Source organism: Cryptomeria japonica, chromosome 8 (assembly GCF_030272615.1).
Source record: "Cryptomeria japonica chromosome 8, Sugi_1.0, whole genome shotgun sequence".
In the NCBI taxonomy this organism is placed as follows: Eukaryota; Viridiplantae; Streptophyta; class Pinopsida; order Cupressales; family Cupressaceae; genus Cryptomeria; species Cryptomeria japonica.
The window spans coordinates 513,354,085-513,368,227 of NC_081412.1; the positions used below are offsets into that span (position 1 = coordinate 513,354,085).

General features: G+C 35.6%; 1 protein-coding gene across 2 annotated transcripts in view; it reads right to left on the bottom strand.

Annotated features, from left to right (window-relative positions):
- LOC131047798 (pectin acetylesterase 12) overlaps positions 1-14,143 on the bottom strand; it is a 160,916-nt gene that overhangs the window by 21,895 nt on the left and 124,878 nt on the right. For both annotated transcript variants that reach the window (XM_057981582.2, XM_057981581.2), the window contains exon 11: positions 690-835. In XM_057981582.2, the coding sequence (XP_057837565.1) occupies positions 690-835 (146 nt within the window). The remainder of the gene's footprint in view (positions 1-689; positions 836-14,143) is intronic.

Consider the following 14,143-nt stretch of genomic DNA (forward strand, 5'->3'; position numbering starts at 1 on the left):
TTAAATAAATAAAATATTTATTTAATTAGGATAGAACAATTTTAGTTGTCTACACTACTCAAGCAACACTTTCATCCGCTTCTTTGGTTTACTCATGTTGATCATTCAATGGGTTTCATGTCAGTTCTATATAGAGTGCCAATACAGGCCCAAAAAATTTATATCAAGATGGGTTGTTATCAAGAAGCTTCATGCAACACTTAATATTTTTATAAGCTGAGGTCTTTGGTTGACAGTAATAGGACACTATAACAGAATCAATTGGCCTTTTTGTGAGGCTTTAGTTTTTGGAAAGGCATTCATATTGGTCTTGATTTTGTTTGTATGCACTAGACAACTCCATACTCGAATGAATGTTATGTAACTCCAATTAGGTACTTTTTTGATGGTAGAGAGTATTTTTTCAATGGCTTGAGTTGGATTTGTAGGAGTGGTCTCTATTTTGTGTTTCTTATTGCAGAAAACCGGTATAAATTTTGTAAATATTCTTCTTACACTCAAATTAATTATCCTTTTCTCTATTCAAAAATTATTCTTAGTTAATCACTATACGGCTATACCAATAGTATTCTTAAACCAAAAAGAAAAAAGGACCCACTAGAATTATAAATTTTTGCAGAAACAAAGCTAATCTCAAATCTTTTAACTAACTAAAACAAATAAGATCCAGGTTCAAAATCAGAAGTTACCTTGTTACTAACCATTGGTGAGTTAGAAGCAAACCATGTGTCTCGATCCTCTGATTGACAATGTGCAAAGCATGAATTAATAAACATGCCTCCTGTTTTAGATTCCTCAAAGACTTCCAATGCATTAAGCATCTCCACCCTATATCCTGTATTCCAAAGAAATCAAGTAATATTATTAATAGATAAAATGTGTCAACCTATCCTAGAGGGCATAAGTTGCATGTTATAGATTTCTATTGTTTGTACTTCTGGATGCATTTTTATTGATAAATCACATTATCATTTCTCTTTTGGCATGTTGCCTGACATCCATGATTCAATCCTTTTAAGGAATCCCAAAAGTTCAAAACTCAGTGAAATGACTAATACTCTGGAAAGAAATCTAACATTAAAATTGAATCAATCCTAATATATATACAAGTTTAGCAGTGAAATGACTAATATTCTGATAAAGAAATCTAACATTGAAATTGAACCAATCCTACAGTTTATATACAAGTTTAGCATCCAGATGTTTTTGAAGTGCAGAAATCTTATACTAGGGTGCATTAGTTGTCATGGCAAATGAACACTCTTAGAGTAAAATTTAGATCTTAGAAATTATTCTCTATTTTCCAATCCTTTGCATCATCTATAATCTTCACAAAAGATGAAAATCATAATTTTGGATATAATATTATGTGTCAATTGTTATGTCCCGTTTTAAGATAACTAGGAATTATGGGACAATTACTTAAATTCCTTGGAATTACAATATCTGATTTTTACAATAAACTTATGCAATTGGAAATATGAATACAATTATATAAGGTATAACAATAATCAATGCCACTTTCTCTCTCTGATTTGTACAACTAAAAAGTATGCTTAAGTAAATTGATGAATTATTTGCACTAAGTGCAACAATCACTTGCTGTATCAAATATGACAAAGTAAATATGCAATGATATTTAAAGTGATATTGCCTATGGCAATATGGACTGCTGTCTCAGATATAATCACTTAAATCATGCAATGTCTGATTTGTATGATCGCCTGAAGTGATATAGCTGCTGTATCTGATTAGGATATAATAACTTGCAACAATGATGAGATATGCTGTTTCAGATCTGACAATGATATCTTGCATTTTGATGGGGCTGTTTCCGATATACGATTGCTTGGAATATGCACCCGACTATGGGCCTTCAGCCTTCCAAACTGGAATAAGAGATAAGATATAATCACAATCGATGCTGTTGGGAATGATTATGATTGTCTTCTTATATGATGGGAAATGTGACTTAAGGGTCACATCTCGTCTGTTTATAATCACTCCCCTTTGTTATTATTAATCGTACCCTTTTCAATAAATAAACAAATATTGGTTAAGTATGATATTAATGAATGGAGATTAATTAAGGAATAATAATTGGTTTGTTGAGATTAAATCCAATGCTACCATTATCATTTCTCTTCATATATCCCTGTGCTTGGGATGATTGATATCCTTGATAACGAAGGATATTGGAGCATTCTATAGTTCGATATTCCAAAGTTGACATTACTCAGTGGATCCAATTGTCATTGTCGATTGCTACCTCTGAATAGCTGCTCTACTCATTAAGATATAATGCTGAAAGAACATAGTATCCTCAACCTGATTATCATCTTATGGATATACTCCTTCAGATCGAATGTAAACTACTATCGAGTTCTTTGATATTAAATCTATTGGCAGAGATAATGAAGAATGTATATATACGATTGGGATCACTCCTATAGTTGCTGCTTCCATGTGTGCCATCTTCAGGTTGTCTTGATGATGATGTCAGAATGTCATCTTGGACATATTAGATTGTGCATCTATTATTGGTTATATTGACCATGTTTGATCAATGAAATCAATTGTAGGATCATGATCATGTATATGCAAGGTGGTTATGAGCTTGGACGCTTGCAAGTCTTTATTATTTGGGATATGATGCTAACTATTGTATTGTAGGTGTACAAGACCTATCACTGAAGCTCTTCCCATCGGAGGTATGACTACTACTTCTCTTCCCTTGCATGATTCTTTGATCTAGTACTTGTGTCCATCAAAGTATTTGATGTTGTTATTCTTCTTGCCTTTATTTTGTTCTAATGGATAAAAAACTAGTGACAAGGAAACTGTCTTATTTATAAGACTTCACGGTTTCTAATCATTATTCCTAAACAATAACTACTTAGAGATTCAGGACTGCCACCCCTGAACATATACTTATTAATGGTTAGCTTTAAACTAAGATGGGGAAATCACATCAATTCTCCAATTAAGGTAAAAATAAGCATTAAGCTTGTAATTTACATTGAAATAACAGTTTCTTTTATTAATTGGATTTGTATTATATTTTGGTCATATTTGTCATATTGTATTTTATATTTTGAGAGAAATTTCTAGTCCTCATGTGGTTAGAACTCTGAATATGTTTCATAGGATCACTTTAAGTGAAAAATCATTGTAAACTGCAATTTCACCTTTTCATTAAAGTATTATACTGATAAGAATTATCTAAAGAAGATTAAGGAAAATGGACATTAATGAGGAAAATGATATAAAAATAGAATGCATTTACATTTAGATAAGTGTAATTAAATTTTTTACATGTTTGCTACAAAAAAACGAATGAAGAACAGATGCAATTATGTTTTGCTGCAAGGTTCATTAAAGTTGGCCCCAATACTTGACCCAAACAAGTCCGCAAGGTTTGTTGAAGTCGACCCCCATATCTAGCCCAAATAGGTCTTGGTCTAGCCTTTGGTCCTCAAAGGATTCGCAAAAGTCAGTCCCCAAACGTAGACAAAACAGGTTCCGGTCCAACCTTTTGTCCCCCAAGGATTCACCTATAATGTCCCCTTAATAGGTGTAACGACAAGTGGAGACCTTCAACCCATTTTAAATCCTGTATACTAATTGAGATATGATTAAGGAATAATTAATTAATTAATTCAATTGAGTTGTGTAAATAAAGTCATTTTTTGGATGACTTGTATTTAGTTAATTTTGTTTTAAGTTGGTCAGTTTAAATAAAAAGTGATTTACTTATGGGACCAGTATATAAAATTAATTTATAGTAATTTTTGGATGGAAATGAAATGTTACGAGGAATACTTATTTATTGTTTCCAAAATATTTATATAAAGGGGTTATGAAGTGAAAAAATTCATTCTTCGCATTTTTATTTTTTTAAAAACCCCACCTTTAGAGACTGAGCAATTGTTCATTTTCTGCCCTAGGATTCACAAGTGTGCTAAACAATTTAAATTTATGGAGCTTTGTGCTACGATATTGAAATATAATTTTCAGATTTGTGATCTTTTTGGTGGACTGAAGCTTCAAGATTTTATTATAAATTAATTGCAAGCAAAGGTAATTGATTACCTTGAGTGAAGTTATTTGTGATTGCCACACTATTCACAATCTAGCTGTACCATTTCCCTTGGCTTGGCCATATCATTTATAAGCAAAATCCAACTCCAAGTTGAAGGCTAATATGAAATAGGGGGAGCTGCTACTCATTAATTGCCTGCATACTGACTAGGCACCAAAATGTGGGAAAAAGGAGGCATTGAATCATACTTGGGAGTAAGGTATGTGAAGGATAAGGTGCAGCAATCCATGTATTGGGAGTTTGCTGGTTTGGGAACCTTAAAACTAGCTGCAGCATATTAAGTCTTTCACTCCTTTGTCATCTGGAACTGCTCTATCTGTTGGCCACAACTATATGATGAGGCCAAAACATGATTTGTGCAATCTAAGCTTGTAGAAACACTTTGATATTACAGAAGTTGTTTTCATATACTTCCATTTCCAACAATATTTTGGTTAGAATCACACCAGTTTATATATAATAAGTGTTTGTGTATGAATTTATCAGCAGATATAAAGACACTGTGCTTCAATAGTCATATCATATATAGTTTCTTTTATACTCATGTGATTGAAGAAATATTTGTTAATAAAACACTGCAATAATAATATCCTTTACATTTGATAAATTGATAGTATTATTTCCCAGCATTACATTAGTAGGCATTCTATCAAAAATTTGTCAAGATACCAAAAATTAAAAAATTAAAAATCTTGGAACAATACATCACCTATTGTATTGCATGGAAGGCTTGGGTACATGTAAAGCATACCTATGTCACTTAGGCAATACACCAAGTGTATTCAAGGGCATTCCTAGGGTAGGTGACCCAAAAATACATTAGAAAACATTTGTAAAGCACTTTTTTAAATTAAAATGTTAATGTAAACCCTAAAAGAACAAACATAGAAACACCTTTCCAACTTGCTAACACTTCAAACTTTCAAAAAAAGTTGTTTGTTGCTGCTTAGGGTTGCTTGTGCTTTTCAGCATTGAAGGATTGCAAAACTGCCTTTGGTAATAGCTATGGAGATATTTTAGCTTGCACAAAGAGTATTCATCATTCTAAGCTTTAAAATTGTTGGTTGAAAATTTTGTACACCTGGGGGATGTGCAAAATTGTGATTTCAGCTATAGTGTGTGAGTATGATACTCTACTAATTTAGGGAAGGCTCCCCCTATCAACAAACTAAACTAATCTAATATGTGTGAAACAACAAAATTTCTTCTTCTTTCAAGAAAAAACTATACTCTTTTCTCTTCACAGAAAAGTAATAGCAATTGGAAATAAATAACAGCAAATACAGAAATGAGACTTTTTTGTAGGATTTTTGGGACATAAAGGGAAGAAAAGTTTCCATTAAAGCACAAAGATCTTCGTCACTTCCCTAGGATGGGAAAACAAAAATGAAAACACAAAGTCTTCAACACTTCTACTGTCCTATCAACCTTTTTAGACGATTTCCTACTAATCAAGCACAATATGTAGCAGCTCAAAGTCTAACTACATGATGCACCTCTTATGCACAAACATAGAAAATAAAAGCAGCTCAAAGTCTGCAAGACCAAATCTAAAAACCAATCTAAAATTCCAAACGCAATAAGCAGCTCAAAGTCTGCATGATTGAGCTCGAATCCCTCTTGTATAACACCTCAAAACTCACAATCAATCTCCAAAAAATGTCGTCACATAACACATTGAATCAATAGAAAGTTTGAAAGCAATTTTCCTCTTTTAATTGACTGCAATCTGATTTACAACTAAGCTCAAAGTCTTAGAGTGTACATAGAAACTGGCAGAGTCTTATTGCATTGCCAAAAGACCCCCTCAAGTATTTATGGGAGAGGAACCTTGAGAAAAAGGTGGGAGGATCCTAACTAACTTGAGAAATTCTCTCAACCACCATGACTTATTCCAACAAAAGTCCTAATCTAACTCAACTTGTAGTTGCTTTACATGTAATTACATTTTACAAAAACGCAAGTGAAAGTGACACTTGCAATTACAAAACTTATTTTTACATGTAACTTGTCAAAACAAAATTACAAATGCATAATTGAAACTATTCTATGCGTCCGAAGACATGACTCTAATTAGATCATCCTTTGTTTTGAAAATCTTCATGCTACTACAAGATACTCTGTGATCGAGGTAAATGACATCTTGAATTGGAACAAGCACTTGCACCCTTGATAGTCTTTGTGTCTTTAACCAGTGAACTCCAACCTTTCACATGCTTGGGGTAGTACCATTTTTTCAATAGGGAAAGGGCTGCCTTCCTCTTTTCATGTTATGACCATCTCTGTCTCGAAAGCATTCTATAATTTTCTGTAAAGTACCCAACTGTACGGTACCCAAATTTCCACCACACATCACGTACCAATATGATGTATTGGTGCTCTCTTACGGCACAACACCTGAGGGAAGTACCCGAGGGAAATACTTGAGATAAAAGTAGGCGAGGGAAGTATACTCGAGGGCAAAGTACCCGAGGGAAGTATACCCGAGGGCAATTACCAAGGGCAAAGTACTCGAGGGAAGTATACCCGAGGGAAAAGTACTTGAGGGAAGTACCTGAGGGCAAATACCCGAGGGAAGCACTCGAGGGAAAAGTACCTTCGACACCTTCGGCCCTCAATCAACGGCACTCGACACCCTTCGGCTTCGGACGCAAGTTCCACTTGTACGAAAAAGTAGGCTGCCACTTCCAAACACTCCGTACAGCATTGTTACTTCTACTAAAGGATCCAATCATAGATAATTCCTCCATCGATAAGATTATTGCGGGTATGGGAATGAATTATCAACATAGTCTATACACCAACAACATTGAATGGCCAAGAACTAGATATTTGTAATTATATTTCCACACAGTAGAGATAGATCTGACAATGAAATACAAAGTGAAATATCAGAAATGATATCTCCAATGGCAGTTTCGGAGGTGCAAGACCCTCCCTATTTTGTAATCGCAAATTGAGAGAATTCACAAATACAAAGAAAACATTAAATTCACTTTGCCTACAACTATGCTAAACTTGGCCTTATAAATGGGCTCCAGAAAGTTTCCCGAAGGGTTACAAACAGGCCAACACGAAAAGTTTATTATTTTATTAATTTGGGCCCCTTTATTTAGTAATTAAATTATTTAAAATTTAGGACCACTTAATTAACTTAATTAAGTCACTATTAAAATTGGGGACATTACAATCCTCTCGGCCCAAAGATTGCTTGCCCTCAAGCAATCTGCAGCTATTTTCCATCTGACAAGCTCCGAGATCCCAGACCATGCGCGGATGCTAGTAGCCGTATCCGCTGAAAGCTTGACACTGCACCATGACTGCAAGCACTGCCTGCAAATCCCCAATCAGCTTGTGCTGCTCCACTATAAACATTTCCTTGCTCGGAGTTGAGGAATAACTCATCAAAATCCAACTTGTTTTCTTCATATATATGCCACTCGCAAGGAGTGATGTCAATCATGCACGCCTCATGCCCAATCGAAAGGGAAACTTCGTATTCAACTAATTGTAGAGATTGCTCCTGTAAGGGATCATTGCTAGAGTTTGCATCTCCATGAAGTTGATCAACCACTGTTCACTTGACAAAATTCATACAAACATCTTCATCCTTGCAATTGTCATGAAATTTTAAGTGTTCTCCACTTGAAGGGACAATTGTTGTCTCTGGATTGTCCATATCATCCTGTCGCTGGGGTGAACATGTGAGCTTGTCTTCATCTTTCTTTGATTCTGATTGAGTTCCTAATTCAGAATCCAACTCCTTTTTTCTTTTCCTTACATAGTACCTATCAAAGGATTTGGTAGCCTTGATCTCCTCAGGTTCACTTGAGTATTCATCAAAGATTCTGATAACCTCCTCATGCACAGGTATACTTTTTCCTATCAGAACTAGATATTCTTGAAATGTCAGAAGACTCTTCCTCTTTTGATATTTGTTATACCACTTGGTGATTTTATTGGCAGCAATTTCATTATCCCTTTCTTCCATTTTTGTAGTCATCCCAAGCATTCCACAGGTTGGCAGGATTTTGGCTCTGATACCACTGTAATGTACCCACCTATACAGTACCCAAATTTCCACCACACGTCACGTACCACTGTGATGTACCAGTGCGCTCTTATGGCACAGTACTTGAGGGAAGCACCCGAGGGAAGTACTCGAGGGAAATATCCGAGGGAAAAGTACCCGAGGGAAGTATACCCGAGGGCAATTACCGAGGGAAGTATACCCGAGGGAAAAGTACTTGAGGGAAGTACCCGAGGGCAATAACCGAGGGAAGTACCCAAGGGAAAATACCCCAAGGAAGCACTTAAGGGCAAAGTACCTTCGACACCTTCGGCCCTCAATCAACAACACTTGACACCCTTCGGCTCTGGATGCAAGTTCCACTTGTATGAAAAAGTAGATTGCCACTTCCAAACACTCCGTACGATATTGTTACTTCCACTGAAGGATCCAATCGTAGATAATTCCTCCATCGATAAGATTATTGCAGGTACGGGAATGAATTATCAACATAGAATATACACCAACAACATTGAATGGCCAGGAACTAGATATTTGTAATTATATTTCCACACAGTAGAGATAGATCCGACAATGAAGTACAAAGTGAAATATCAGAAATGATATCTCCAACGGCAGACTAGGGTGGCTGCTAACCACCGAAACTGCGATTACAGAATAGGGAGGGTTTTGCACCTCCGAAACTGCAAAAGAACAGAACTCCAATGGGAATTCGCAAATACAAAGAAAACATCAAATTCACCCTACCTACAACTATGCCAAACTCAGCCTTATAAATGGGCTCCGGGAAGTTTCCCGAAGGGTTACAAACAGGTCGACACCAAAAGTTTATTATTTTATTAATTTGGGCCCCTTTATTTAGTAATTAAATTAATTAATTAAATAAGTCCTTATGATATTATTCAAAATTTAGGACCACTTAATTAATTAAATTAAGTCACTTTATTAAAACTAGGGACATTACATTTGCATCCATGAATTGTTGTTGTCTCTCTTCTTTTATTCACTGATGAAGAACCCATATCACCTTATTCAAGATGATATTGTTAAAAAACAATGCCCATGCCTTGATTTGTTGGTTTGATAGATCGTGTGTGCAAACAAGACTGACAAGGGAAGGGATAAATTGATGCAAAAATGGGCTCACAAGTGAATTTCGGGTTCTGGAAACTGCATTACATGTGTGGAAAAACAAGAGCATTAACTTGCAATTGTGGAGAACAAACATGCAACTTCATATGTGTAATGGGTAACTACAAGTTTACACTTGTAATTGGACCTTTAAGACTCATTTTCAAGTGTTTTTGAGTACATTTGGACCAATTTTGGGTTCTGGAAGGCTAACTGCAAGTAAGAGAACATTACAACTTGCACTTGTAATCGGGTTTTAAAATTCTGATTGCAAGTAAATAGGAAAAATTTGCAAGAGGCGAAAATCATACAAATTTACAAATTGCATTCAAAGAACAAAATGATTTGGGAATATCTCATACAAATCCGAATTCAAACAAGAACAAATATTTACAAAGCATGATCAATCAAGGAATTTAAAACAACCAAAAGAAAACAAACACAAAACTGAAAATACATACTTTGCTTGATCAAAACGCTCTTAGCAAAGAATAATGAGCTTGGGAAGAACCAAAAAGCTCTATAAATAGACACGTTGAAAACCCTTGACAGCCAAAAATGGATTTTGATTCAACTTCCTCCAAAAACGACATGAAGAGGAGAGAAGCAAAACACACAAAGAGCTTTCACTCTCCACATTTGAAAGGATAAGCAAAAACACCCAGCCAAAACACGTTGCAAGAGGGATTCAAATGAACCAGCAAACACATTGAATGAGAGATTCAAAACGTGGCAAAAACACCCAGCAAATGGAGGAGCAATAATCTCCCACGTCTCCTACATTCAACGCCCAACTCCTTGCAAACCAGATTCAAAAGGAAAAGCCACAAAAAACGGAATCTTGGAAGCAAGAATGCAATTCGGGTTCTTCACATCCGACTACAAGTAAAAATTCCCTTCAAAAGATGCAATTGGGTTTCTAAATCCCTTTTGCAAGTTAAAAATAACATTACTTTTCCTTCATTTGTGCAAATTCGGGTTTCTAGGAGAAATAAGCACAAAAAGAAAGAACAAAAAGACTTGTAATAGGAAAACAAAATACCTGTTACAACTAAAACAAAAAAAACATGAAAAATTGTAATAAGGAAATAAAATCCCTATTACAACTTAAAAGTACAAAGTAGGAACTTTTATGAGAACTTACAAGTTCTCATTAAACTTGTATTTTTAAATTCACTTGTAATTTGTCCAAAAAGTTCCTACAAACAACTTAAAAGACAAAAAAGGAAAATGGGAAATAAAAAGCAAGTTACAAGTTACAAGTCTTTTATAAATTTCACTTGTAATTGCTTGAAAAAACCCCTACAACACAAAAACAAAAGAAAACTCCTAACTTGCAAAAGAAGGAAAATTTCCTACTTGCAGTTAGGAGGAAAAAACCCAATTTTGAAGAAAAGACATAGCAAATGAACTCGGAACGCGATGAAATTTGAAACACGGATCAAAGATGAACGGAAGATTAGTCCAGTTCAGAAAGAAGCAAAATTTTTGCCTCAAGAAGCGCGCCTTAGAATAAAATTTTCAACTTGTAGTTACTACTTTGAAACCCGAAATTGCACAGAAAGCTAGGAAAATGAAGGTCAAAACTCACCAAAACTTAGACAACAATGGCAAAGACAACCCCTAATGATTTGACACTAACAAATGTGAGTTTTGCACCTCGTAAAATGTACCTTAGAGACAAAAATGACGTATTTTAAGCAAAAATTTGTAGGGGTTGTCACCATTTTTGAAAATCCAAAAATGAGGACAAAAATATAATTTTTTTGTAAATTTTTTTCAAGTTATCCGAATCATTATTCCATTTTAAGAATTCAATAGGGAAATATGTTGTTTTTATCCATAGTTACATGAATTCTTAGAATGGGAGGACGCAATCTTTGGGACAAGGGCCTGCATTTGGGAATGGAGGGGGGGTGGCAATGCAAATGTATATAATACTTGGAAAAATCGTTATAAAAAATGTATAAGGAATAACAAATGAAACTTTGAAATGCTAAATACATTGCATTGAATAATGAAAATACCAAGATATTATGTTGAAAATGATGATTACGTTCAAAATTTCGATAGCATCTCAAAAGTGCATGCCAAACAACTTATCACTTGAATTCGTAGACTACTTGAGTTCAAGTTCCTCGAAACCAATATCAACCTATGCTAGCCCTTCTACTCTACATCTCATCAAATTGTTGTGCTTTCCTTGTACACAAGCATGTTGCAATCAATGAGATGTTGTAATGTCCCCTTCTCGTTGATGTCCTTCCAATGGTCCATTAGCCTATTCCTGAGACTCCTAGGCTAGGTGGAATGAAGAATGAGGGTCAAGCATTGATGAGGCGAGAACTTACTATTTTTAGTAAGTCAGGGGTTGGCCATTTTGGTGATACTGTCCTACTGAGCTCTCCATGTTCTGTCACTGGGCGCAAAGATCATGCTTTTCGGAGCAGTAGTTCATGACTTACTATTTTCAGTAACTGGCAGTATGGTATATTTCTATTTTTGGCAGTGGACAGGGTCCTGATCCTGCAGCAATTTAGTGGTCTTCCTGGCTCAGCTTCATCCTGGTTTTGACAATAATCAGTATTGGAGTCATAAGTGACATAATTAAATATTATTTCCTTATCCTAAGGTTTAATATTTAATTAATTTGATTAGTTACTACTGATTTATTGACTTTGGAAATAGTGCATAATATCTCCTAAGTGCTAGGCGAATTTTATGTCTAGAAGGGGACGTCAAATTGTCAATGGAGATATTATTTTATTTCATCTCAAGTGTTTGCTAAGAAAAAATCGTGGTCCTTCTTGTTTGGCATGAGGTTTGATTTGAGGAATGGTGCCATCCTTGGGGTCCACGTGAGAAGTAATGAAATGCAAATGGGAAAGTTAAATTTGAAGCATTTGCATTTGAATTTGGTGATGTTGAGGTTATAAATAAGAGCCTTGGGCTCCCATTCTTGGTATCTTGAAAATTTGCATTGTTATGTTGCTGGATTGGCGTCAGAACTTTGAGGCTTCGGAGTGCGGCTCCCTAGTGCTTCCCAGTTTCGTACTTGAAATATAGTACCTAGTTGTGTTTTGTAATCTACCATACTCTCAGTGTGTATCTTAGTCCTTTTTGGTGTTTGCAGCGATTTTGGAGTTTGCTGGTTTGCCTGTGGCTGAAGTACATTTTGATCATACCTCTCTGCTGGAGTGACTGACCATTATGGGTATTGGCTCATTCATCCTTCCTATTACTGGCGATTTACACTATAAGTTTGTGGCACCTTTGGTTGAGCATTGAATTTATTAGATAAAATCGAATTTCCTTAGCTAGGCATGGGGTTTTGAAGTGCATTGGGATGTGTGCCAAATTAATAAGGGAGTTATGACAGCTTGTCTTTGGTTGGGTTTCATCGTAGCTAGCCTAGTGTGGGTTTGGGATTGATTTTGGGTGTTTTGGATAAGTATTGAGAGAGTTGTGAGCATTTTAGTGATTCCTAAGGTTGTTGGTTTTGCAATTCCAGCCTATAGATTTGATGTTAGCAGAAATTTCATGTTCTTATTTGGATATTCAGCATTACTCTCTTCTCACATCATCTTTATTATTGTAAGGTTAAGTAGTAGTACTACTAACCAATTTTGATTTGTAATTCTCACCCCACTGAAAAGTGGAAGAGGCTGGCTTGCCACCTATTTTCAAGTAAATTGTAATTCAGTCCTCCCACTGCATAAGTGGTCGAGTGATGTCTGAGTGTAATGGTCCTACCACTACATAAGCAGTTGAGTTGAGATTGTTTTGTAATTTCAGTCCTCCCGCTAAAATATTGCGGTTGAGTGATTCGTGCCTTTGTGTGTCTCTCTTAGTTGGTTCACCGCCAAGTGTCTTGCTTTCCCACTGGATAAGTGGAAGGGGCTGGCTTGCCGCCCAAGCATTGTATTGTTTCCAGTTATTTGAAGTTAACAATCCCCTCAACACCGTATGCTCTCACCTTCCCACAATGGGACACTTGGTGATCAGAAAGTGGAAGGGTTGCTTTTCCAGCATGTTTTCAGTTTATGCTTTCTAACCTTAACGGGTTATCTATTTGTGGATGACTATTGTTGGCCTAAAAAACAAAAAAAAATAACTGGGATATTATAGATGCAAAGTGCTTTATCTTCCTCTTACTATCGCTCTCTCTATCTAATGCTCTCACTTTCCCTATCCTATTCTCTCTTCTTGCAGCCTTTCTCATTCTTGTAGCTTGATGTCACAACTTGTAGCCTTGCTTAATATTATTGAAACTTGATAGTTGTTAGCATTTTGAAACTTGATAGTTGTTAGCATTTTACTTTACACCTTTTAGTGCAATGCAAAATGGAATAGATGTGCATTTGAACTACATTTCGAATTAGAAAGAAAGGTTCCAATAGAATTAAAACTAGTGCAATTCCGATTCCAAGGGTGTTAACACACTACTGAACCTGGCAACATTCAAACATTTCCAAAACAACACAAAAGTATCTCTTTACTAATCTTGGCAACATTCAAACATTTCCAAAACAACACAGAAGTATTTCTTTACTAATTAACAACAAACTTATTACAGCAAGAGTAGACATCATTATAATGTCATCACAAACCAAAATTCTTACATGCCTTCACAAGGACCTTCACATTCAAGACTTGCAACACATATGCATCGACCAAAAAAGCTTTCTATAGTCTCTACTCATTGATATCTTCTTATTCTACTGCCCCCAAAAAATATATCTCCAAGATGAATGGAATCCCTTATATAAGAAAGCATGGAGAAGTTGGTGGCCACCCCATGTCTAGTCATGATAGGGCACGTGTTGAATACTCATTGGCACTCTGGATCCACTACTTGAGCTGTTATAACTGTTTCCAAG